The sequence below is a fragment of the Heteronotia binoei genome, unplaced genomic scaffold (genome assembly GCF_032191835.1).
Source record: "Heteronotia binoei isolate CCM8104 ecotype False Entrance Well unplaced genomic scaffold, APGP_CSIRO_Hbin_v1 ptg001370l, whole genome shotgun sequence".
Lineage (NCBI taxonomy): Eukaryota > Metazoa > Chordata > Lepidosauria > Squamata > Gekkonidae > Heteronotia > Heteronotia binoei.
Genome location: NW_026800251.1, coordinates 19,125 through 41,944, shown reverse-complemented (window position 1 = coordinate 41,944; position 22,820 = coordinate 19,125). Strand labels below are relative to the sequence as shown.

The 22,820-nt window shown below is 42.1% G+C and overlaps 1 protein-coding gene across 4 annotated transcripts in view; it reads left to right on the top strand.

The window, feature by feature from the left end:
• Window positions 1-22,820, top strand: part of LOC132591044 (rho GTPase-activating protein 12-like) — a 67,745-nt gene that overhangs the window by 26,481 nt on the left and 18,444 nt on the right. For all 4 annotated transcript variants that reach the window (XM_060263920.1, XM_060263923.1, XM_060263919.1 and 1 more), the window contains exon 2: window positions 17,254-17,517. In XM_060263920.1, the coding sequence (XP_060119903.1) occupies window positions 17,254-17,517 (264 nt within the window). The remainder of the gene's footprint in view (window positions 1-17,253; window positions 17,518-22,820) is intronic.

Sequence of the window (22,820 nt, the reverse complement as noted above, 5' to 3'; positions counted from 1 at the left end):
TGAGAGTACACGAGTTATTTTCTAAACCTAAATCTTGGAATACCTTGCCTATTTAATACTTTTATTCCCCAGGCAGTCTTTTCACCTTGTGTCATACTAATCTGGTCTGTGACTACAAGTCATCAGGTTCAGTCCAGTGAAAATTTTCTGCTGATGGAATAAGGGAGGTTTTTGAAGGTTTCCCTTTTCCACTGCAAACTCCTCCCCCTCATGTTGTTCTGTGGCGAGGTCCTCTGACCTCCAAGAGCAACATCTGAGAGGGTGTGTTTTTTTACACAGTAAGTTGAAGTTCCTTTAATTTCAGTTGCATAATTAGCCATGTTTTTGAAAACTTTGGCTGCTGCATGCTCTGTGCTTAGATAACTTAAGTTATTAGAAACTAAATATGTGGATAACAAAATCTGAATTAGTTCCAGTCATTGATTTTAAATGTTGGGGACCCACAGAGAAATCACTAGGAAAGGAGAATACCCCCCTCCCTTCTCTGCCAGTCTGGTCCCACTCTGTGTGTGGGTTACCACCCTGATGATTTGGGGTGGCTTTGGACTTTATTTTATTCCTATCCCACCCTTTCCGCAAGTGGGCTCAGTTACATGTTACTTTCTGCCATGAGCCACAGCAGAAGATCTCTGCTGGCCAGGGTGACTTTAAAAAAAGAATAAATTTTTAGGTTTGGTTTTAAATTTATGTAGTATTTGAAATTTGTTTAAATGCAAACAATATGTTTTTTAAAAGCTGATTATAGTCAAGCATTTTTTGATGACAAGTCTGCTTAGGGTCTTGCTGCTGTGTCAATTAACAAGATGGGAGAATAACTGTAATTAATATATAAGGCCTGGGAAATTTAATGTTATACTTGGATTACCCCAAAATATTTTTTATTTCTTAATATTTTATTTCTTTTACTTCTTTTAAATAACACATTTCATATTATTTTTAGGACTGGAAAAATTGCTTTTAATCTTTTCATAACAATCAGTTTAGATTAATTTGACATCCGGAGCCACATATTTTTCGCATTTTAAAACTGGTGTGCAGTTTCTGTGAATTGCTCCACGTTCATTTTCTTCAAAGTGAAAGTTGTGTATTATAGGTTGGTTCTATTCTATGGGAGGAAGGTTAGTGGAATTCCATTAGGAGAATGGGACCTTGGGGTCGAACCCACCATGTTCTTACAAACTCTGTAGCTATAAATGAAAAAAAAAAAAAGAGGTGGACTTCATTATTGGGTACCACAGCTGTGGGCTTAAATGCTGACAGCTCTGGAAAACATTTTGTGCTTTGCTATCTTGTGTATGGTGTGCATGTAAAAACAAACTAATGTCTCACTTTGGCCCCGATTGGAATTTTACTGTTCATTCTCTCTTTCTTTGTTTAGGCTTAGTGATGGTGGCTGTTGGTTTAGATTTATTTGAAATATTTATAGGCCCAATGGCTTGAATTTTCCTGTTTTAAAATACTGCAAAACTGGTGGGTAAAATAGCCACTGAGGCATCCTTTATTTGATAATGACTAGAGCTGGGGTGTCGAACTCATTTGTTATGAGGGCCGGATCTGACATAAAAGAGACCTGGTTGGGCTGAGCCATGTTGGGCTGGGCCATGTGCGTACCTATTTTAGTAGCAGAGATATAAACTTTATAAAGGACACAGACAAACACAAATCTATAATTTTAAAAAACTTAAAATATACTTAAAACATTAGCACTCATTGATCTTTAAGGTGCTTTCTTTGTATTTCTCCCACGGGATCCAGGGAACTGGGCAAAGGAAGCTCTGGCTCTGCCTTCCTTCCCCAGGGGACTGGAAGGGGGAGGAACCTCAGCCAATAGAAGGATGAGAGGCTTGGCTCAGTAGCTCTGCTGTGCTATTGAGAGAGCCTGGCAAAGGAAGCTATTCCTCCCCTCTTCCTCCCCAAAGGAGGAGGCTCAGCCCATGGAGAAAATACAGGTTTTGTTCTGTAGCTCCTGTGCAACTGAGCAAGTCTTGCAAAGCAAGCTGTTATGCACGAGGAAGCAAGATACAGGGAGAAGGAAGCAGATGACAGCCAGTTGCTCGGGGGCCTGATTAGAGCCCTCTGGGGGCCTGATTCAGCCCCCGACCTGCATGTTTGAAACTCCTGGACTAGAGCTTACAACTAGGTTCCATCAGTTTTCACTGTTAAAAACAAAAACAGAGTTTTATGCTTGGTTGCAGGCTTTTCAGCCACCTGCTGTTTATGTTAATTTTACAAATTCCACAGAGGTAACTGTGTTGGTCTGCTGCAGTCACAATCACAGTTTCTTGTGGCACCTTAAACTAGAAATTGTTGTGGTATCAGTTTTCACAAGCCAGACCTATGTCATTTTATAGGTTAGCAAGTTACTACGTAATGCTAGTTTGTATGTGACAAAGTAGGCTATGGTTCCCCCTCTGAGGCAGAGGCCATCTTGTGGGTGATTCCCAACCCACTTATAGGGAGGCAGGACTAACTTCAAACTTCCTCTTCCTGTTGGGACTCACCTCACTCAGTTCTTTTCCTGCCTCAGTAGGGAGAGCACCTAGTTATAGGCTGTGCCTATTACCTCAGTAGTTTACAAATTCTTATCTCTATTCAATTATCCCTCTTTACTGCTCTATTCCTGCTTTCTCATTAACTAGCCTTCTGGTACCTGTCTTACTCTCCTGACTCTTCATTCCTTTCCCTCAGTTGAGTGCGGGCTTCGGCTCCCCGGCGGCCATTTTTTTGTGCTCTTTTTTCCTCACGGAGGAGGATTAAGGTGGCTAGGAAACATGTCGCGAAGAGAAGAGGATGATGGATTCCTATCGGAGTGGGAGGGTCAGAACCTCACCTTCAGATCAGCGAACTCAAAGGGAGCCGGCAAGACCCAGCAGAGGCTTGCGTGGGACTCCCTGTTGGAGCCGTCATTTCGCAATGTGCAATGAGAGCGCACCAAAAACGCTCTTGTCACTGAGACGAGGCTGATGGCTTCGGGCCCAGCAGAGTCTTCCTTCTCATCCAGTGGAGGCGGTGAGCGTAGCTACCCAGGAATGAGCACCGCAGGGGCCCCCTTAAGCAGCAACAGCGGAAGGGAGGGGGAAGGAACGAGCCACTTTATTCGTGACTCGCGAATAGGCCAGTTTGAAAATCCCCAGCCAGGAGATCTCATTCCCGTGCTTCTCCCTCAAGAATTCTTCTATGTGATATATGGGATGAGACGGGTTCCTTCCATAGAAAGTGAACCAGATCCAATAGGTCCCCCTCCGCTCCCTCCTCGAGATCCCCTTCCCCTCACAGAAGATCCAGGCCACGAAAATGCCCATGGCCAACCAAGGCAGCCCAGAACCACATGCTGGCCCAGGGAAGAGATAGGACTGAAGAAGGGTCCTCCCCTTAGAGATGGACTTCAGACACCCAGTGACAGGGAAGAGGGTGAATTTTCCTTGGAAGAGGACCCAGATATAGAAGTCCCAGAGCCAGTGCAGAGATTTTTCAAGGCGGAGGACCTACAATATCTGCTTTGGATCTCCATGATGATCCTGACATTGAGGAGAAGGAGGAGGAGGAGACCAAGTCCAAGGTCAAGCACAAGGAGGAGACACGGAATTTTTTCCAAAGAGGGCTTCATATGCCAAGGCCTTTCCCTTCCCAGCTTATTTTGAAAGGCGAATGAGAGCAGAGTGAAAGAGACCACTAGCTAATAAACAATACCCAGGGTTTCAAAAGAAAATGTATCAGGTTTATTCCTTTACTAATGAGTTTTTGCACATCCCCCTGGTGGATGCACCGATAACAGCACTGCAGAGCTATGGCCTAGTCTCTGAGGATGGCCATGGAGCCCTGAAGGACAATATTGATAAAAAAGCTGAATTCGCCATTTGCAGAACTCATGAAGCTGCGGCAATGGTGCTCAAAGCTTCAGCGATGGGATCCTTGGTGGCCAGAGCAGCTATAGTATGGATCTGCAAGCTAATTGGGAGGCTACCCCAGGAGGATCATTGTTCCATGGAAGCTGCAAATCGCATCTTAAGGGCCATTTCTTTTCTGGCTGACTCTACGCTAGACACTATGGGATTTACTTCCAGATCTATTTCTTCATCATCAGCAGCTAGACGTTCTATTTGTCTAAGAGCTTGGTCAGCAGACACCTCCTCTAATAACATTGTGATGGCATATCCCTTCTATGGGGGGAGACTTTTCGGTCCAGCTCTGGATAAGATCTTAGTGGAGACCAGGGATGATAAGAAGGCAATGCCCAAGTTTAGATGGCGTCAAGACCAACGATCTTCATATCAGCCCTCTATGTCTTCTTTTCGTTCACAGCATACCATTTTGCGTTTTTGACAGGATTCCAAAAGACCATCATGGAACAACTCCAGGCAGTCTTTTCGTCGCCCAGGTTTCTCCAAATTCAACAGAGCCAGAGCTAAACAGCCCAATAGACCGGCGAGAGACCAGAATGGCACCAAACCATGACTATGCCCTTCTTCCTGTCAGGGTATGTCTGCTTCACTTTCGACACCAATGGGAATCCTCAACAGCAGACGCCTGGTGCAAGGAAATTGTCACCCATGGATAGACTTTCAGATTATACCACCGTCTCGTTTCATTCCGTCACCAGATCACAAGTCGGCAGAAAAGCGCCTCAGAACTTTACAAGCCATTCAGCATTTACTAGGCATAGCAGCCATTGAGCCAGTTCCCTCATCAGAATACGGTCAAGGTGTTTATTCGATCTTCTTCACCATGCCAAAGTGATTGGGGACTGGAGAGCAATTATGGACTTAAAATTCCTCAACAAGTTTGTGCGTTACAAGGCTTTTCGGATGGAGACACTACGCTCCATAGCGGAGGCACTTCAGCCCCAGGAATTATTAACGTCAATAGACTTAACGGAGGCCTACCTCCACATTCCAATCTTTCCAGGACATTGGAAGTTTCTTCGATTCAACTATGGTGACTGCCACTACCAGTACAGAGCCCTTCCATTTGGCCTGACTTCTGCTCCTCGCATCTTCACCAAGGTTCTGATCAGTGTTATTATTCCCCTTTGGGAGCAGGGCATCCTGATCCATCCCTACCTAGATGATACTCTTATCAGGGCTCCCTCAAGAGAGAAGTCCGTTCAGGTCATGGAACAAACTATTCAACATATGCAAGAATTTGGGTTCTTGGTCAATGTCCAGAAGAGCTCCTTGGTACCCACCTACAAGCTACAACATCTGGGGGTGGTTATAGATACCAGGTTGCAACAAATGTTCCTCCCAATGGACAAGGTGCAAAAGATCAAGGAAGCTGTGTCCTTGGTAATCCAGAGTCGTCAGTCCTCCTTGATGTCTCTCGCTTCTCTACAGGGGTTGATGATAGCCATGTTAGATGTGATATACTGGGCCAGGTTTCATGCTTGACTGCTTCAAAACTTTCTACTTCCTTACTAGCTTCAGATTTCCAGGAAGTCGGATTTGCAAATACAGGTGCTTCTGAAAATAAAGACCAGCCTGCATTGGTGGACAATGTTGAAAAATCTTACCAAAGGGAAATACTTCTGGATCAAAGATCGGATCCAAATCTTCACAGATTTAACTAAACTAAACAGATGCCAGTCTTACGGGCTGGGGGGCCACATGTCAGTACCAGTTCACCCAGGGTCTCTGGACCATGAAGGAGTCCATCAACTTGTTGGAGTTGAGAGCTGTAGGTTGGGCCTTGCGTCACTTTCAACGTCAGGTCAGGAATTGCCATGTTTTAGTCAGAACAGACAACATTTCAGTCAAGGCCTACATCAATCGCCAAGGAGGTTCCAGGTCAAACAACCTACACAGAGAAGCTTGTCAGCTTCTGTCATGGGCTCAAATTCACCTTCAGTCCATCCAGGCGGAACATGTCAGGAGACTCCTCAACATCGTGACGGACTGGCTCAGTCGTCAACAAATTCGACAGGGCGAATGGTTGATCAACGGCAGGGTTTTTCAGCTGATAGTGAATTGATTTGGTCTACCCCTAGTCGACCTATTCGCTTCTCTGTAGAATCACAAACTTTCCCGTTTCTTCACTCGATTTTACCATCCTCGAGCGGAGGATACAGATGCCCTGACAGCTCCGTGGCCGCGGGGATGTCTCTTCGCCTTCCCGCCGACTCTGCTCCTACCTCGCCTACTCAGGAAAATCCGAGACCTGGAAGCAGAGGTAATTGTAGTAGCGTCATACTGGCCTTGCCGCCCATGGTTCGCAGAACTGTAGGAGATGTCAACGCAACAGCCCATGATTCTACCTGTTTCAGCAGTTCTCTTGCAGCAGGAGTCTTCCATCCGCATCCAGAGTGCCTCAACTTGACCACGTGGTAATTGAAAGGTTGAAATTGCTTCGGTCAGGATACTCTCCTCAGGTAGTCAATACCATTCTTGCCTCAAGGAGACCTTCCACAGTGAGAATTTACAACACAACCTGGAAAGCCTTAGTCTGCTGGTGTAAGAGAAAGCAAGTGGATTCTCTTCGTCCAGAGATTAGGTCCATCTTACAGTTCCTCCAGGATGGTCTCGATTCAGGCCTTAAGGCAGCGACACTAAGGTGTCAGGTGGCAGCCCTTTCTTTGGTCCTTTCCTGAGATTACCATTCCGGTTTGTCATCTCATCCTCACATTTCCCGTTTTATCAGAGGAGCTTCCCCCTCAGATCCATCATTTTCCAACATGGAGACTGAACACTGTTCTCACGGCCCTGACCAAACATCCGTTTGAACCCATTCAGTCTATCTCCATGGCCTTCCTTCACATGGAAAGTTTTTCTAGTTGCAGTAACTTTGGCGAGACAAGTTTCGGAATTGGGGGCCTTGTCAGTACAGAAGAAATTTTGTATCTTTCACAAAGAGAAAGTCGTCTTGAGGATCAATCTGACCTTTTGCCCTAAGGTCAACATGGCCTTCCACAGATCCCAGGAGATCAATTTGCCCCCATTTTGTCCGAAGCCCATTCATCCAAAGGAGAGAATCTGGCACACCCTAGATGTACGATGGCCTTTGAAATGCTATATTCAGAGGGCACAGATCATTCGTAGAACAGATTCCTTGTTCGTCAACCTTTTGCCCCCTCATATGGGTAAAAGAATGTCAAATGCAGCTATCAGCAAGGTTCTCAAACAGTGCATCACAGAAGCTTGTGGGTGAGTCTTAACAGGAAGAAGTAGTTTGAAGTTAGTCCTGCCTACCTACAAGTGGGTTGGGAATCAGAGGGTTGCCCTCAGAGGAGAAGAACCCCTCACGGTAAGTATCCAATGGTCGTTCATACACTTTCTACAATGTGTGTGTTTAGTCTGTAAGGTGCCATACGTTTGTACATGTAATTTTGTGAGATGTACTGAGTAAGACCACTAGTCCATCTATATCAGTTTGATGTGCTCTGGCAGAAAACATATCACATTTTTAAATGTTCTTTTAACCTCCCCCCCTCCATACATGAGGCAAATTGGCATTTGAGGTTGATGCATAATTCACTGTAAGTAATTTATAAGTGTTTCCTAGGAAAGTCCGAAGTGTAAAAAGCAGTACTCAACCTAAACCAGGATGTGGTCACAGACAGAATTTTAGGCAGGAACTTGCATTTCAGCTTTCAGTAAACCACTGGAATTGCTGTTAGTTGCAAATTACTAAATCTTCAGAAAGTTCCCTTCCAGCTCTAATATTATCCACTTTTTGTTTCTTTGCTGATGTTCAGGTCTGAAAATGTCTTTGCTGTCTGGCTGAAAAAGCCCCTGAGTCTCCCCTACTAATCTAGTTCTTGTAGTAATATCAGAAAAACAAGAATAAAATAGATTGCTGGAATTTTCAGATGCAGCTTGTTGTTTTGGTAGCATGCAGAGATGTAACATTTTCAGCGAAGCCATGTATATTTTGTAAGAATTGAAAATGACTGGAGATTGGTGCCACTTTATCATCCTGTTACTAGTTTTAAATGAGAATGTTCTCCAACTATTTGCTGTTCCAGCTGATCCTCTGAATGCTGAGCATCCTATTATAACTGACCCATGTGTGTGCTGAATGTGTGTGGAACAGGGAGGGAGAGAAAGAGTGTTGTAGCAACTAATTACTGTATGTTGCTTTGTCAGCTTCCCACTATTCCTGCTATCTCAGCTGTGGGAGCACTGTTCATGATTCATTCTCCTTACTAGGTATGTTTGTCTTAATTTTTTTCAAATGCAAACAGGCCTATCTTTTCAAGGGGAAGAAAATACTGTGTGTGTTTGTGTGTGGAGATGGCAGATGAGAAGAGAGGCAGGAGCACTTCCGCCTTTTCCGGCCTTGCTGTTTTGTCACTTGAAGTCATCTCAGACTTGTTACTCTTGTGGGGAAAGCGTATGGGGAAAAGAACAATAGTTTTCAAAGATGAATGCTAAAGAAAACATGGTTTCAAACAATGGGGAAAAATAGAATGCTCTTCTTTCTGGAGTTTTAAAAAAGCAGGCTGATGCTTTAGTTGGCATGACACAATACATATGAGACTTTACATCATGTAGATTAACCTGTGTTTAAAAGCAAAACTGTATATTGGCCAGGCTTTCAAAATATTGTTCGTAAAGTTGCTAGAATGGGAGAATTTTGTACATTCAGTCAGTCTCATCAAATCAAGAATATGTTGTATGGAGTAATTTAAAACAAAAATTGGCTAATATTGTAGATGCTGAAGCATGCTTCAAACTTTGTACACAGTGACATTGAGCAGTTAGGTCTAGTTGAAAGGCTTCATACTGGAAGGAGGAGCATGTTCCCAGTTGCTTTTGCTAATCCCTTTTGTGTGAGTTCATAATCTCTTTTGTGTGAGTTACAGGTATTCTTGCTTGTTTTAAATATCACACTGTGTTCCTATTCAGCTTCCCTGAGCCCTTAAACCTGGGGTGTTGAATTCATTTTTTACGAGGACCGGATCTGACATAAATGGGACTTTGTAGGGTCAGGCCATGCGTATCTTAAAATATAATGCCAGGTAGTGGAGACTACTCCCAGAGGAGGGAGTAACTGGGCACAGAGACCTTAATGGAAAGTCCATGCTGCATTTTCTTTGCAGCTTTGTAAGCCCAGAATTGCTTCTTGCTTCAGCCTTCAAAGACACGGGGCTCCATTGATGTCTGCATCAAGGGTGAAGAGCTTGGGGGTATTTCTGGATGCCTCTCTAACCATGGATGCCCAGGTTACCACCACTGCCAGATCGGCCTTCTTCCATCTGAGGCGGATCAGACAGTTGGTCCCGTATCTCAACTCCCGCGACCTGGCCACAGTAACTCATGCAATGGTCACTTCCAGGCTAGATTATTGTAACTCTCTCTACTTGGGGCTGCCCTTGACCCTGGGAACTTTGGCAGCCTTGGAGCTTCAAAGGGTGAGGACAGGAGGGGGACGGTGAAAAGAGCCCAGCAGGTCTGATTAAAGCCCTGAGTGGGCCAGTGGTGGCCCATGGGCTGGACATTTGACATCCCTGCCTTATTTTTTATTTATTATTTAATTCGATTTTTAGCCCGCCCTTCCAGTAGAACAGGCTCAGGGCAGGTTACATCATAAAAAGTCAACAGTAAAAACAATAAAAGACCAGTTTAAAATATATAGAATCTAAAATTAGACAGACTAAGATGGCAGATTCTGCCTCACAGATGTGACCTATTGTCCAGGTCCAGCAGATCTTGTAGCGCTGGGTTGGAATGATGGGGGGAGGCCGATAGCAAATGATGCTCACTGCCTCAGCTGAAAGCCTGATGAAAGAGCTCTGTTTTACAGGCCCTGCGGAATTGAAGCAGATCCCGCAGGGCCCGGATCTTCAGGGGGAGCTCATTCCACCAGGCAGGAGCCAGGGCTGAAAAGGCCCTAGCCCTTGTCGAGGCCAGATGGACGTCTCTGGGGCTGGGTATTACCAAAAGTTGTTGGTTTGCTGATCGTAAGGATCTACCGGATTCATACAGGGAGAGGCGGTCCCGAAGACATGCTGCCCCCTGGCCATATGGGGCTTTAAAGGTAAGTACCAATACCTTGAACTGCATCTGGTACTTAATGGGTAGCCAGTGCAGTTCAAACACCACAGGATGGATCCGTTCCTGTACAGGCGATGAAGTCAACGTCCGTGCAGTGGCGTTCTGCACCAGCTGGAGTTTCCGGAGGAGGGTCAAGGGCAGCCCCACGTAGAGAGAGTTACAATAATCTAGCCTGGAAGTGACCATTGCATGGGTTACTGTGGCCAGGTCGCGGGGGTTGAGATACGGGACCAACTGTCTGATCCGCCTCAGCTGGAAGAAGGTAACCTGGGCCTCCATGGTTAGAGAGGCATCCAGAAATACCCCCAAGCTCTTCACCCTTGATGCAGGCATCCATGGAGCCCCATCAAAGGATGGGAGCCTGATCTCTGATCCCAGTCCCTTATAACCTAGGCACAGCACCTCCGTCTTCGATGGATTTAGTTTCAGCCGGCTCTGTTGCAGCCAGCCAGCCACAGCTTCCAATGCCCTACCCAGTTCCTCTGGGGCCGAATCCGGGTGGCCATCCATCAGCAGATAGAGTTTGGTGTCATTTGCATATTGATGACACCCCAGCCCATAGCTCCGGATGATCTGGGCAAGGGGGCACATGTAGATGTTAAATAACATTGGGGGGAGAATTGCTCCCTGCGGCACACCACATTGTAATGGGTGCCACTGGGATAGTTCATCCCCAAGCTCCACCCTCTGTTCCCGACCTTGGAGAAAGGAGACCAGCCATTGTAGGGCCAGCTCCCGTATCCCTGTGTTGGCAATTTCCTTTTTTGTTTGAAACTGCCACACATGATACTAAATTGTGAAAAAGCATCTACAGTAATTTTTGTGAAGTTGTTGCCGCAGGGCATGCAGGTTATTTGCCCACAGCATCCTTTCTGTATACTTCATTTTGACTTGCTGGTCATGGATGGGGTTGCATTCCATTCACTGTGGTCTAGATACATTCATTGTTTTGATTAAACTAGAAAGGTAGAACAGAAACCAGTGTATTCTGACTTGTCTTGCATTCAAGCAGAATTCAGGGTTCTGCGTAGTCTGCACTTAACACTTCCATATTTGACTAGATTTCACAGCCTAAGTAAATCATGTATATTTGTCAGATTTATATATTTGCATCTTGAATATATTTTGCTTCTGCTGGCTTTTACATGGAGTTCTTCTGATCACTGGAAATCCAACAGTGCTGTCTTATGAACACTTCTTTAGGAATAAGCCCTATTGTTGTGCAGTTGCAGAAAAGTGAATGTAAAAAGCCTTTATAAGCTTTTGTTATTGAAGAATTGACAACGGACTCTGTAGAAGGTATATCCAGATGGATAGCTGGTGTTAGTCTGAAGCAATCGAACAAAGTTGTCTGACGAAGCGTGCCTGCACATGAAAGCTTATCTCGAATAAATTATTGTAAGTCTCAAAGGTGCCATTCGACTCTTAACTTGACTCTGCAGAAGATGTTTGAAAACATTAACAAACCTCTTAGCACATAAGACCAAAAAGTGATATAGAACTATTTTAAAAGTAGTGTGACCATACTTCCTTGTGAAATCTTCAGTGCACAGAAATACGCTGTGGTTTTAGGGAGGGGTTTTTTTTTTTGTCTTCCCATGATGGACTGAGTGGCTGAATGATGGCTAGGTGAAAATATCAGACTGTTAAATAGAAGATGATGGAGGTGACTGCTTGTTTGGAACTTGAACGTCCCTTCTGACTGACTCAGCTAGATGAATTTGCTAGGATTGGGAAGAGGGAGAAAAGTGTTCTCTGTACAAATGCAGAGGAACACTCTTTACTTCCTACCCTCTGTGTGGTGAAGCATCCCAGGGGCTGTGGTGGACCCAGCAGCAGCAGTAGTGTTTCAGGCTGGGGGTTGTGGTGGGCCCAGTGAAGCAGCCTGATGGCCACACTGTTTATGGCAGAGGCAGCAAAGAGGGCTGGAGGACTTTGCTGGTGAGAAAGTGAGATGGAATCCCCCCCACAAGTCTCACAGGCCCCCATTTGTAGTTATTCTTTACATGTGCACCCATGGCAACCCTTCTTTTAGTGAATCAGACCCTTAGAGGAATTTATGGGGCATATGATCATCATCTCACTGGTGTCCAGCGACCTTGGAGGGATAAAAAGGAGGGGGCTTGAGGTTCTCTAAAAGTAGATTCAAGTATCTCCTCATGCTTGCAGATGCTGTTGGTCACTTACAGCGGGAGCTGGGGATCAAGACAGCTACAGCAAATATACATGTGTCAAGTGAATATTTCAGATAAGTTATGAATAGCATGACAGTTCTGTGAATGGTGTGTCCAGCATTTGATGTTTAAAAATTATGTACTTTTTTGGGAAGGAGATTCTCATCAGGATTGTGGTGTGAGATGACTGTGGTTTGTGTGTGTGTGTGTTTAATAGCTCTGGGAGTAGTAAAATGACATGGGGTGAAAGTTCAACCCATATTCCCTTGCACCTATTGGAATCACGCTGTCCCCCTTGCATGTTCATTGAACTCCCAGTGTTCTGTAGGTCTGCATAGCTGGTAGGCATCTTGTACTTTTTGTTTAATCTGGGCTGTGCTGAATTAGTAGCCTTTTAGACCAGGTATAAAAATAGCCTCCCATCTGGTAGCCTGGTAAACAGAAATTTCCGAGTTCCTAAACAGATGTTCATAAATTGGTCTGTTCCCCCCTTTGAAGTCCAGATGACACTGGAGGTCCCTTCCAACTCTGTGATTCTATGAAGTCTGCAAATAGGCATGCGTCTAGGTAAGCTAGGAAAAATTGTGGATTTGTGACAGTTCTAGAATTTACCATTTGTGATTTCCTGCCTGCTGATTTTTTATTGGAAATGGAGTTTTTTTTTTAAATGTAGGTGAATACCATGTTGCCTGAAAACCATGGCAACCCCACTTGAGTCATGAGTTCTTGTTAACATGAACAGCAGCGACTCCCGGAAGTTTATACCCTGAAACTCTTGTTGATCTGTAAGGGGCTACTGGACTTGAATCTGTTTCACTGCAGACCATCATGGCTTCCCTCTGAAGCGGTATACATGTAACTCTGAGCAATGGTTTAATGCCAGCATGGGGCATATCTATAAACTGTGTTTTATGCTGATGTAATAGTGTTGTATCCAGTGTTCCCTCTAAGTTGAGTTAGTGTCTGCTAGCTCACAGTTTTTTAGCCTCTGGCTCACACTTTTTTGGCTTAGGAAAAATGGCCGCAGAGCAAACTGATTTATGCAGTAGCTCACAACTTTAATGCCAGGAAGTAGAATTTTTGCTCACAAGACTCCACAGCTTAGAGGTAGTGTTGGTTGTATCATATATTTCACTGTGAAAGTTTCTCTTGGAATTCTTGGTTAGCAAAAATGTTATGCTACTGGTTTGGCATTAAAATTATGGTCCATGGGTTAATTTTTTGCAACAATACAAGCAGAGGTCCTTCAAGGATTTGCAGGGGGCATCTCATTCCCTGCCTCTACTTGGCACATGTATATCATCTGTAGCTGTCCTGATCTCCCAAATCTTACTCCACACATTATTTTCTCTTCCCCCTCCATGCACTGCATGGCCTCTCATCTTTCCTTGCTTCATTTTCTCCGTCCTGCTTCATTTTCTCCGTCCTACCCAGCAATTTACCTTTATCTGCTTTTCCTTCTATCCTACCACTTACCTACCCTTTTCTATCCTCTCATCAACTACTTCTTTCCTGTCCATCTTGGATCTTTTCAAGGCTTCTTCTCTCCTCTGCATTTGTCAGGAACAATGGCTTGGAAGGCCAGCAGTGTTGTTACAGTTGCCTAGCAACTCCAGAAACTGCCATTGAGATCTCAAATGTAGTCTCAGAAGATCTCAGTAAGCATTCATTGCTTCAAACTACAAATGTTGTTCCCTTAAAAAACAACAACCTCCCCCTGTTTTTTTTATTCTTTTAAAGATTCCATATATTTCTGCAAACCTGGGACTTGCCTCAGGTTTGTAGACTGCCACCCCCCCTTCTGTCCCTGGCCCCACTATATGGATTTTTTAAAATCTGTATTGTAGGGTGTGAATTTTTAAAATCTATATGCTAGGGTTTGGTTCAGAATAAGGTATGGTTAAACAAAAGCTATAATAAGAGTCCTGTGGTAAAGCTGCAGTACTGCAGTCCAAACTCTGCTCATGACTTGAGCTTGATCCCAGCGGAAGCTGGGCTCAGGTAGCCGGCTCAAGGTTGACTCAGCCTTCCATCCTTATGAGGTCGGTAAAATGAGTACCCAGCTTGCTGTGGGGAAAGTGTAGATGACTGGGGAAGCCAATGGCAAACCACCCTGTAAAAAAGTCTGTCATGAGAACTTTGTGATGCGATGTCATCCCAGAGTTGGAAACAACTGGTGCTTACACAGGGGACTACCTTTACCTTTAAACAAAAACTGCTGTAAATGTACATAATATAAAATTTGCAAAGGAACTTAATTGATATTTTATGATTGTTTAAGAGCTCCGCAGTGACATCTAGTGAGTGAGAAGGGAATTTGAACAATATTCTGTGACTGTATCCCTCAGTTTAGTTATTTAGTCTAGTATAAAATATTTAACTGAAGGCTACCATTAATAAAATATAACAATATAATGTTAGCAAGTTGTTCCCTATGAGTGGTAAGGCAGCTTCTGATACTGTAGAGTTGCTAAATTTTAATTGCTAATAATTTTACTAGTAATAACGTGGAAGGGAGACCATTGGAAGCCCTAAAAATAGTGGGTTATAAATATGTGAAATAAGCAAGATGAGAAACCATCCTAGATTTTGTGAGAGTTCTTGGATTAGAAACAGGACACCCTGTATTCCAGGGTGCCTTCTTTATGAAGCATCTGAACTGTCTAGCTGACCTTATGTAGATGAGACCTAACTCTTACTCAGCAAGGCAGTCCAGCCTTCCTAGCCACATGGTGGCCATCCAGGCTGTTCTGTGATCTTTTTCAAAGCTTTGCAGCAAAGGAAAAATAAGAGAAAAGCCAGAGAAATATGGGAAATGCATGAAAGTACAATGATGCTATGTAGAAGCACACACACACGCACAGACGGTTTTCCTGCAGTGATCAACTTGGGGCAAATAACCTGTATGATAACAGCCATTTGTAAACTGGTATGGAAGAACCTGAAAGTTGATGCAAACTAGTTAAAGTGCTTTGTTTTAAACGGAGGTAGATGTTATGGATAAATTATTCCTAGTTAATCCAGTGCTCAGGTGTGTTGGTTGGTATGTTCTTCCTGCGTCTAATAAAGAATTTAGTGGCTTCAAATGGTGTACTGTGTTTAGGGTTGCATAATAAATAAACGTGAAAGACAATGCAGCTGGTTTCTCTGAGCCTTTGAGGACTATTAAATTCTCTCAGATTTAGGATACTTGTCCTTTTTAAAGCTCTTAACCCTTTGAATTTGCAGCCTTGAGACAAGGAATGATAGATGGTTCCTTGAATCTCATAGCTTAGTATTCAGTCTATCTCTGTGTTTAACTTCTAGCAGTTTTTCTGGGTCAATAGTCTCTTCCACAATAAATCTTACAGCAAAATTTGCATTATTCAAGTGGCACAGCAAAAATAATTTATTCTGCAGTAAGACAGGGAGGCTAGCTTTGTTCAAGGCTAAGTAGCTCTTTCTCTGTATTTCACTCACTTATCTATAATTTCAACCTACAGCAGTCCTATTTGAGCAATACTTGTTGGAGCTAATGAATAAGCAGACTGCAAATTAGCTGTTTAGTTACTAAGCTTTCTGCTTTTTTGCTTAAGAGGGACAAAAAAAAATCATGTGTTCTAAAAGGCTCAGCTGTGAGTTTAAAACATCTTTTTCATGTAGCACAGATGTTTGGGAAAAGTAACCCTACACATGTGATCTCCCTCCTTCATGCTCTGTATCAGGAGAGGTGTATTCCCACCTGGAATTAGTTTTTTATAATAGGCTCACTACAGTTGTGTTGTAGGACTGAGTGAGTCTGGGCAGCTTAAATCTTTATCTGCTAGGTTAGGTTCCTTTATAAAATTATTTTGAGATGACTTTTAAAAATTAACTTCTATATAGCTGATTTTTAAAAAGCATTTTATTACAAGGTGTGTGTGGAGAGATTGTGGAATAATAACTTGGGGAAAACAATGTGAAAAAGAAGAATAACTTGGAAAATTCCATCCCTCAAAATCTAGGATTCTGTAAGGTGTCATGGGCTTGAGCAAGCAGATTTCTCATTCCCTTCCTTTTCTCCTTTAACTGGCACCAAGCTGTTCTCAACTATCGTCCTTTCTGGAGCTTATTTAGTCATTTTCAGATCATTTGAAGGGTTCTTCCCCACCCATCCTCAGTTGATTTACAGATTCATATTTTTCTGCATACCTGGGGATTACCATGAGGTAGTAGATACCTGGTCTGTGGGTAGTGTGGGTTTGTGTCTTTCATCATTCGCACAGTGGCCAGGCAGTTTACTACACAGAGAGCCAGATTGGTGTAATGGTTAAGAGTGTCAGAATAGCATATGAAAGGCCAGAATTTTAATTGCCACTATATATTTTGACTGCGGCAAGAATTTTATTTGCTAAATTTTGGAGGTTAAAGGTAGTCCCACAAAAGGAAGATGTAGTTCAGAAAATTCTTCAAGTTGCTGAAATGGACATTTTAGCCAGTTTGGTTAAAGGGATGCCACGTTGCGAAGCGAAAGAGAAATGGGAGAAAGTATATAAGTGGTTGGATAAAAACTGAATGTTATTTATTATGATTAATAGTTTCTTTGTTACATTTATGTAGATAATGATGGATATTAAATTTGGGTGGCGAGTTTTAAACCACAATTCATCTCTTCTTGTAAGTAATTGTGTGGTATAGGATGATGTTAATCCTTTGTTTTTCTTTCTTTTTGTATTTAAGTTGCTATTTTTTTGTATGTATTAATTATAAAATTGGAAACATAATTAAAAAAAATGGGAAAAAAAGAGTGTCAGAATAGCATCCGAAAGGCCAGAATTTTAATTGCCACTCATGCCAAAGAAGCTTGCTTGGGTGACCATGGGCCAGTTGCTCTCTCAGCCTAACCTACCTTACAAGGTTGTTATGAGGATAAAATAGAGGAGAGAAGAATGATGTAAGCTGCCTTGGGTCTCCATTGGTGGAAAATGGAGTGAAAATTAAATGAGTAATAAGTATTAGATTTGCTTGCTTAAAGCCCTGAATATTCCCTGCATCATATCAGTTCAGTGTCTGTTGTTGTACAGTCATAACATGCACTTTTAAGTAATGCAGAACTTCTTTTCTTAAAACAGCCAACAACTCCGCCAAGCCAAGGAAGGCCAGATTCACCAGTTTATGCTAACTTGCAAGAACTAAAAATATCTCAGTCTGCACTCCCTCCTTTACCTACAACCCCTCCAATTCAAATTAATGGAGAGTGGGAAACCCACAAGGATAATACAGGACGCTGTTACTATTACAACAAAGGAACACAAGAAAGAACCTGGAAACCACCACGCTGGACTCGGGATCCAAGCATAAGTCGAGGAGACTCTCTGAACCAGATTGATCAAGAGGTAAGCTTACTGTTAAGTGTGAATTGTGGAAAAAAATTCAGTTGGATTAGAATGTGCGGCTCTTGATATGGCCTTAATGTCCCCTCATTGGGGAACCTCCAGCTTTTTATTGCATCTCTCCCAGAATAAAGGTCTCTGCTTTAAACAACCCAGGATTTGATCTAAGGGCTTCTTTATTCTAAGGGGTGTTTTTTTTTGGCAGAAGGGGATAATTGGATCCAAACCAAAAAACCCTAAGAGATTCTTTTACCTAATAGATGGACAGATCCCACCTTAGCTTGTAATAGTTACATGACTTCATTATAAATAATAAGGTTAAGGCAAGACAGCTTCAGTCTAAAGTTACTACATAATTAGTGCTTGCTTATCAGATCTACATTGAAACTGGGATAATTTTGAATTAACTTTAGATTCATGATAAATGTGTACCATTTTGATCTCTGCCAGGTATTCCAAAAGCATTGGGTTGGATCCCGTGAAATGGTTCTCCTTACACTGGTGTTTTCCTCTGAAACGAAGACCCTTGTGCTGGCATAAGAGGTTTTCCCACTGGTGCAAGGAGGGAATATAAACTGTGTAAACAAAAAAATATGCCACTGAGAGTGGAAAGGTCTTGTAGAGCCCAACCCAATCCCTCTAGCCCCTAGAACCAGAAAAACACAAAGTTGACGCATCTATGAATGGCGCATCTTAGTTTGGAGGAGAAAGAACAGATGGTCTCTGTGCTAACGCAACTGGTCTGTCTAGGTCCAGTGCCTAGTATGTGTGTTGTTATCAGGGGTGATATTAGCAACTATATGGAGTGCAGCGTAGAAGATAAGTTAGTGAGACATAAGGTTTAAGAAAGGAGTGTTTGAGGAAGGAGGAAAAAAATGTTATAGGGTCATTTGCTGCCAGAGGCTTTTACTTTGTTACATTCAACAGGATTCACCTTTCTCTTTTCTTTGCCTGTTGACTTTGTTGTTGTTTTTTGCTTTGGTTTACTGGCAATCCATATTTGGTAAGGTTAAAATGGGTTTCACTATTTTGATAAACTTCTGCAGGATTGATCTCAGAACTAAGAGAGTAGTTTTATTAAATATGATGGTATGGGATGTTAGAGACTTTGTGTTCATTTTCCAACTCCCCAAAACTTGCAGTAGAATACAGCATCTCTGATTAATGATAGCTATGTTTCTTTATTCCTAAAATAGTTTATGATAAGAATTTCAGCCTTGAGGAAGCAGCTATGAAATTCTTGTAATTTTAGCTGGACTGGTGTTGCTAGCTTGTGATGCTATTTACATTATATCTTCAGTGATAGCTCAGATTGGCCATGACTTTGAAACCTTGAGACGCATAATCTGTCTGCTGTTGTATGTGGATTAGGTGTTATTGTTTATGTGATTCTTGGAAAACTATGGCATCCATGATAGAGAGGACTCCAGTGAAACAGCTTGAGCTGTGCTTTGGTGACTGTTCCATGTGTGCTTGAGCTTAGTGCCATTTTCAGTGTAGCTCCCTTAAGAATCCTAGCTGTGCTCTGGAACTGAAGTATCATGTGGGATTGTTCTTGAAAAAAAGGATCTGCTGCAGCTGGTAATTGAAGTGGCAGATGAGCTGATTGTGGGTGATCAGTCTAGGTGATCAGTTTGTTTACTCTGTGGACAGGGTGAGTTGTGTGTGTTCTTGTAGACACTACTGTGTGGTTGTAGTGGAACATGGTTTCAGAAATGTTTAGGATTGGAACATTGGTTGAATTTAGCTCTGTTTTGAATTAAGATATCTGTTTTGCCTGCATTATTCCAAATACTAACACACTGGTACTCACTTTGCAACTCATGGAGAACCACATTCACAGTTATCAGCAACCAAAACAGTCAGATAACCACCCCACCAAACAATAACATATTATATCTATACAAGTGTGGGCCTGCAAAGGTATTTGAATACCTTCTATGACTACAGTAATTGTAGTTCACTCTCTATCAATTATGCCAAATCTAAAGTAGTTGTCTTTTCAAATTGCTGGCGCCCACAGAGGTGGTTTATTGGCAACTCAACAATTGAGCAAACAAATTTTTTTAAATATTTGGGGATCACTTTTAATCACAAGTTAAGCTGGGTTTCACATCGTAACAACACCGTCAATTTGGCTAAATGTTCAGTTGCTCAAATTAAACAGGGTTTTTTTGCAAGGGGCAACCAATTAGTTCTGGCAGCAATTAAGGTGTTCAAAGCTAAAACGCTAGCCCAAATTCTCTATGGTATCCATATATGGATCTCAGCATTTACCAGGAAAGTGGAGGGCATTCAAGCCTCATTCTTTAGACAAATTCTTGGTATGCCAAAATGTGTGTCCTACTTTGCTCTCTGCTCTGAAGTGGGTCAGTCTTTGGTGGAGACAAAAGCCTGGATTGCAGTGTTTAAATTCTGGCTCAAAATTCACTTTGGAACAGCCTTCTTGATTGTATGAAAAAGACTCGTATATCTTATCCTGGTCAGCAGTTCTTATGTCCAAATTTAACCAGTTGGGGTTAGAGGTTGATGATTTTTTTACTTCTGATGAGTCATATATCTTCAGATGTATTAAATTGAGACTGTTGGAGTTGGAGGAAATGAAACTACATCCAACAGACCCTTATATTTGCGCCCCAGCTTCCTTAGGTCTTTATGCTTTCTGCAGCAAAATGCCCCATTATCTATCAGACTTAACCATTCCAAGTCATCGCAGGGCATTTATGTTTGCTAGACTAAATGTGTTTCCCTCCAAAGTTTTACAAGGGAGATATCATCGAGTCCCTTTAGGCGACAGACTCTGTTCCCATGGAGCGAATATTCCCAATTCAGCATGTATTGCTTGATTGTTCCTTTTATCATAATCTCCGTAAAAATTTATTTTGCAAGCTTTCTTCTCCCCAGATTTGTCTATTCTGCCACCCTGTTATTATTTATTGAACGATTCTGAGGGGGAGGTTAATGAGGCTGTGGCAGAAATTTTGGCTGACATCCTTAAATTTAAATCTGACCATGTATGAATGCATCTGTAAACTCGGTTTCATTTAGATTTTATCTCCAATGTTTAAATTTTTATATTTGTGTATTTTTATTTGCAACTGTTATGCCATTAAAGGTTTGGTATGATATTATATCTATAATATTAAATATAGTATATAACCTCTTAAATTACTAGGGTACATCTAAGCTTATAGGGTTGTTTTTCTCCACCGCTTCTGAACCTTAGTCAGTCTTTTTGTATCTTGAGTGAGGGGAAGAGCTTCCTGCTTTGCCTTCTAACTCTGTTTTCAGCATGAGGTTCATCAGGTCAGGCAAGACAGTGAGATTGCTAATGTGCCTGGAGAAGAACTAGTTAGCTGTGGAGAAAGGAGAGTACCCCCCAAAAAACAACAACAACAACAGTGTTCCCTCTAAGCTGCAGAGTTTTGTGATCAAAAATTCTACTTTGTGAGCTACTGGGGTTAAAGCTGTGAGCTACTGGCATTAAAGCTGTGAGCTGCTGCATAAATTATTGTGCTCTGAGTCATCCTTCCTGAGCTAAGACAAAAATGTGTGAGCTGGAGGTTAAAAATATGTGAGCTAGCTCACACTAACTCAGTTTAGAGGGAACACTGCCCCCAACTACAGCAAGCTTCTTCTTTCTTGGGTGGCTGCTGTGGTGGTGGTGGTTTTACTCATGTTCAGTAAGTTTGTTCCCTCCCCCAAACTGCTCTAGTACTGGGATGAGAACATGATGGCAGCAGAGAAAGGTGAAGATGGTGGTTGGAGAGCACAGACCCTTTACTTCCATACCTGATAAAAGACCTGCAGTTCAGGAAGGCTCACAGTTTACACATCCTCCAGCCCTTCCAGCAGGGGTGACTTTAGAGAAGAAACTACCAACCACAAATGCTACCAAACAATGACCTTGTCCACTTTTCTGGTAAGGGTGCCATATTGGGGAACAGCCACAGGCAGTATGTCAAAGAGCCACAAGTGACACTGAAGCCACTGAGTGAATATCACAATAGATCAGTAATAATCCCCAGAATTATTGAATAATGTATGTGAAACACTGTGTCTTAATGGTTTTAGTACCTTGTTCTTTTATCAAAAGTTTTAGTTGCTTTTCCTGCTCCGTTAGCTTGAATGTATGAGGAAAAAACTATCAATGTGTCATGTAGTTTCTTTAGGTTCCAGGAGTAATCTGGTTTTTTGTTTTTTCATTAACCTTCTCTGTTGCCTTCAATTGATAACCTCCTTTTTTTGATAGCTGCTATTTTATTGAGGGTGTGTTCGTTGGGTAATTTTAATTTCTTCCCATTCATAAAAGTGTCTCAAAATATCACTGGGACCGCTATTGAATAAAGTGCTACTGATAGGTTAACGTGTAGGTTTTACAGATGAGCTTAGCTTCCTCCCATTTTACTAGGAAAAGCAGAAAAACAATTAAAATAGAACTGGTAGCTCAGTTTCGGAATGAGTATTTTGCCAACCTTTGTCTCTGCCATAAACTTGTATTTGAACATGTCTGATATTATGAAATAACTAAACTCTGTGTATTAATTCTGTGTGTAAATGAGAATAAATACTCAGAAGCAAAATTTCTAGAAACCTTGGTATTCCTTTTCTTCTAGGTTACACTGGAAATAATAAGTAAAAGCATCACTTACAAATGGCATGTTTTTAAACATTTGTAAAGGATGCTAGTTATATACATTCTCTGTTCAAATTAGAAATCGTGGCAGATAGAATCTACAAGGAAAGAAAATGTGCTGAGTCAAATTAAGTAGCATAAAGCAGTGGCAGCAGTGTCGTTCACACTGTACCTAGCCCAGTTTCCTAATATAGTTCATAAAGCTGGATGCACACTCTTTGAACTTTCTAATTAAAGCATTAGAATTGATTTGTTACATTCCAGATCAAGACTTGGGCAAATGAAGGACTACTGCTTGATAGCTATATGAAACTTGAAGTACTCATCCATTTTTGCCATGGTGAAAAATGAGAAAAGATAATTTATTGATAACCTGCCTTTCTCACTGAGGTTCAAGATAGATTGCAAAACAATGCAATTTAATAGCATGAAATATCCAGTAAGCAATATAATAAGACTATCACCTCATTTGATATTTCATATGTTCAGTAGCATCTCAGATGTTTTGGGGACATAGTGTCTTCCTAGTTTGAGTGGAAGTGTGAAAAGGGTGAAAATTTATTTTTAATAGTGTTGTGCGCATGCAAACATTAGTTTGAAGTTTGATGTTAAAAATGAGAATGTTGGGTTTCCTGGAATTCAAAGGCATGTGTGTATATAGGTCTAGCCC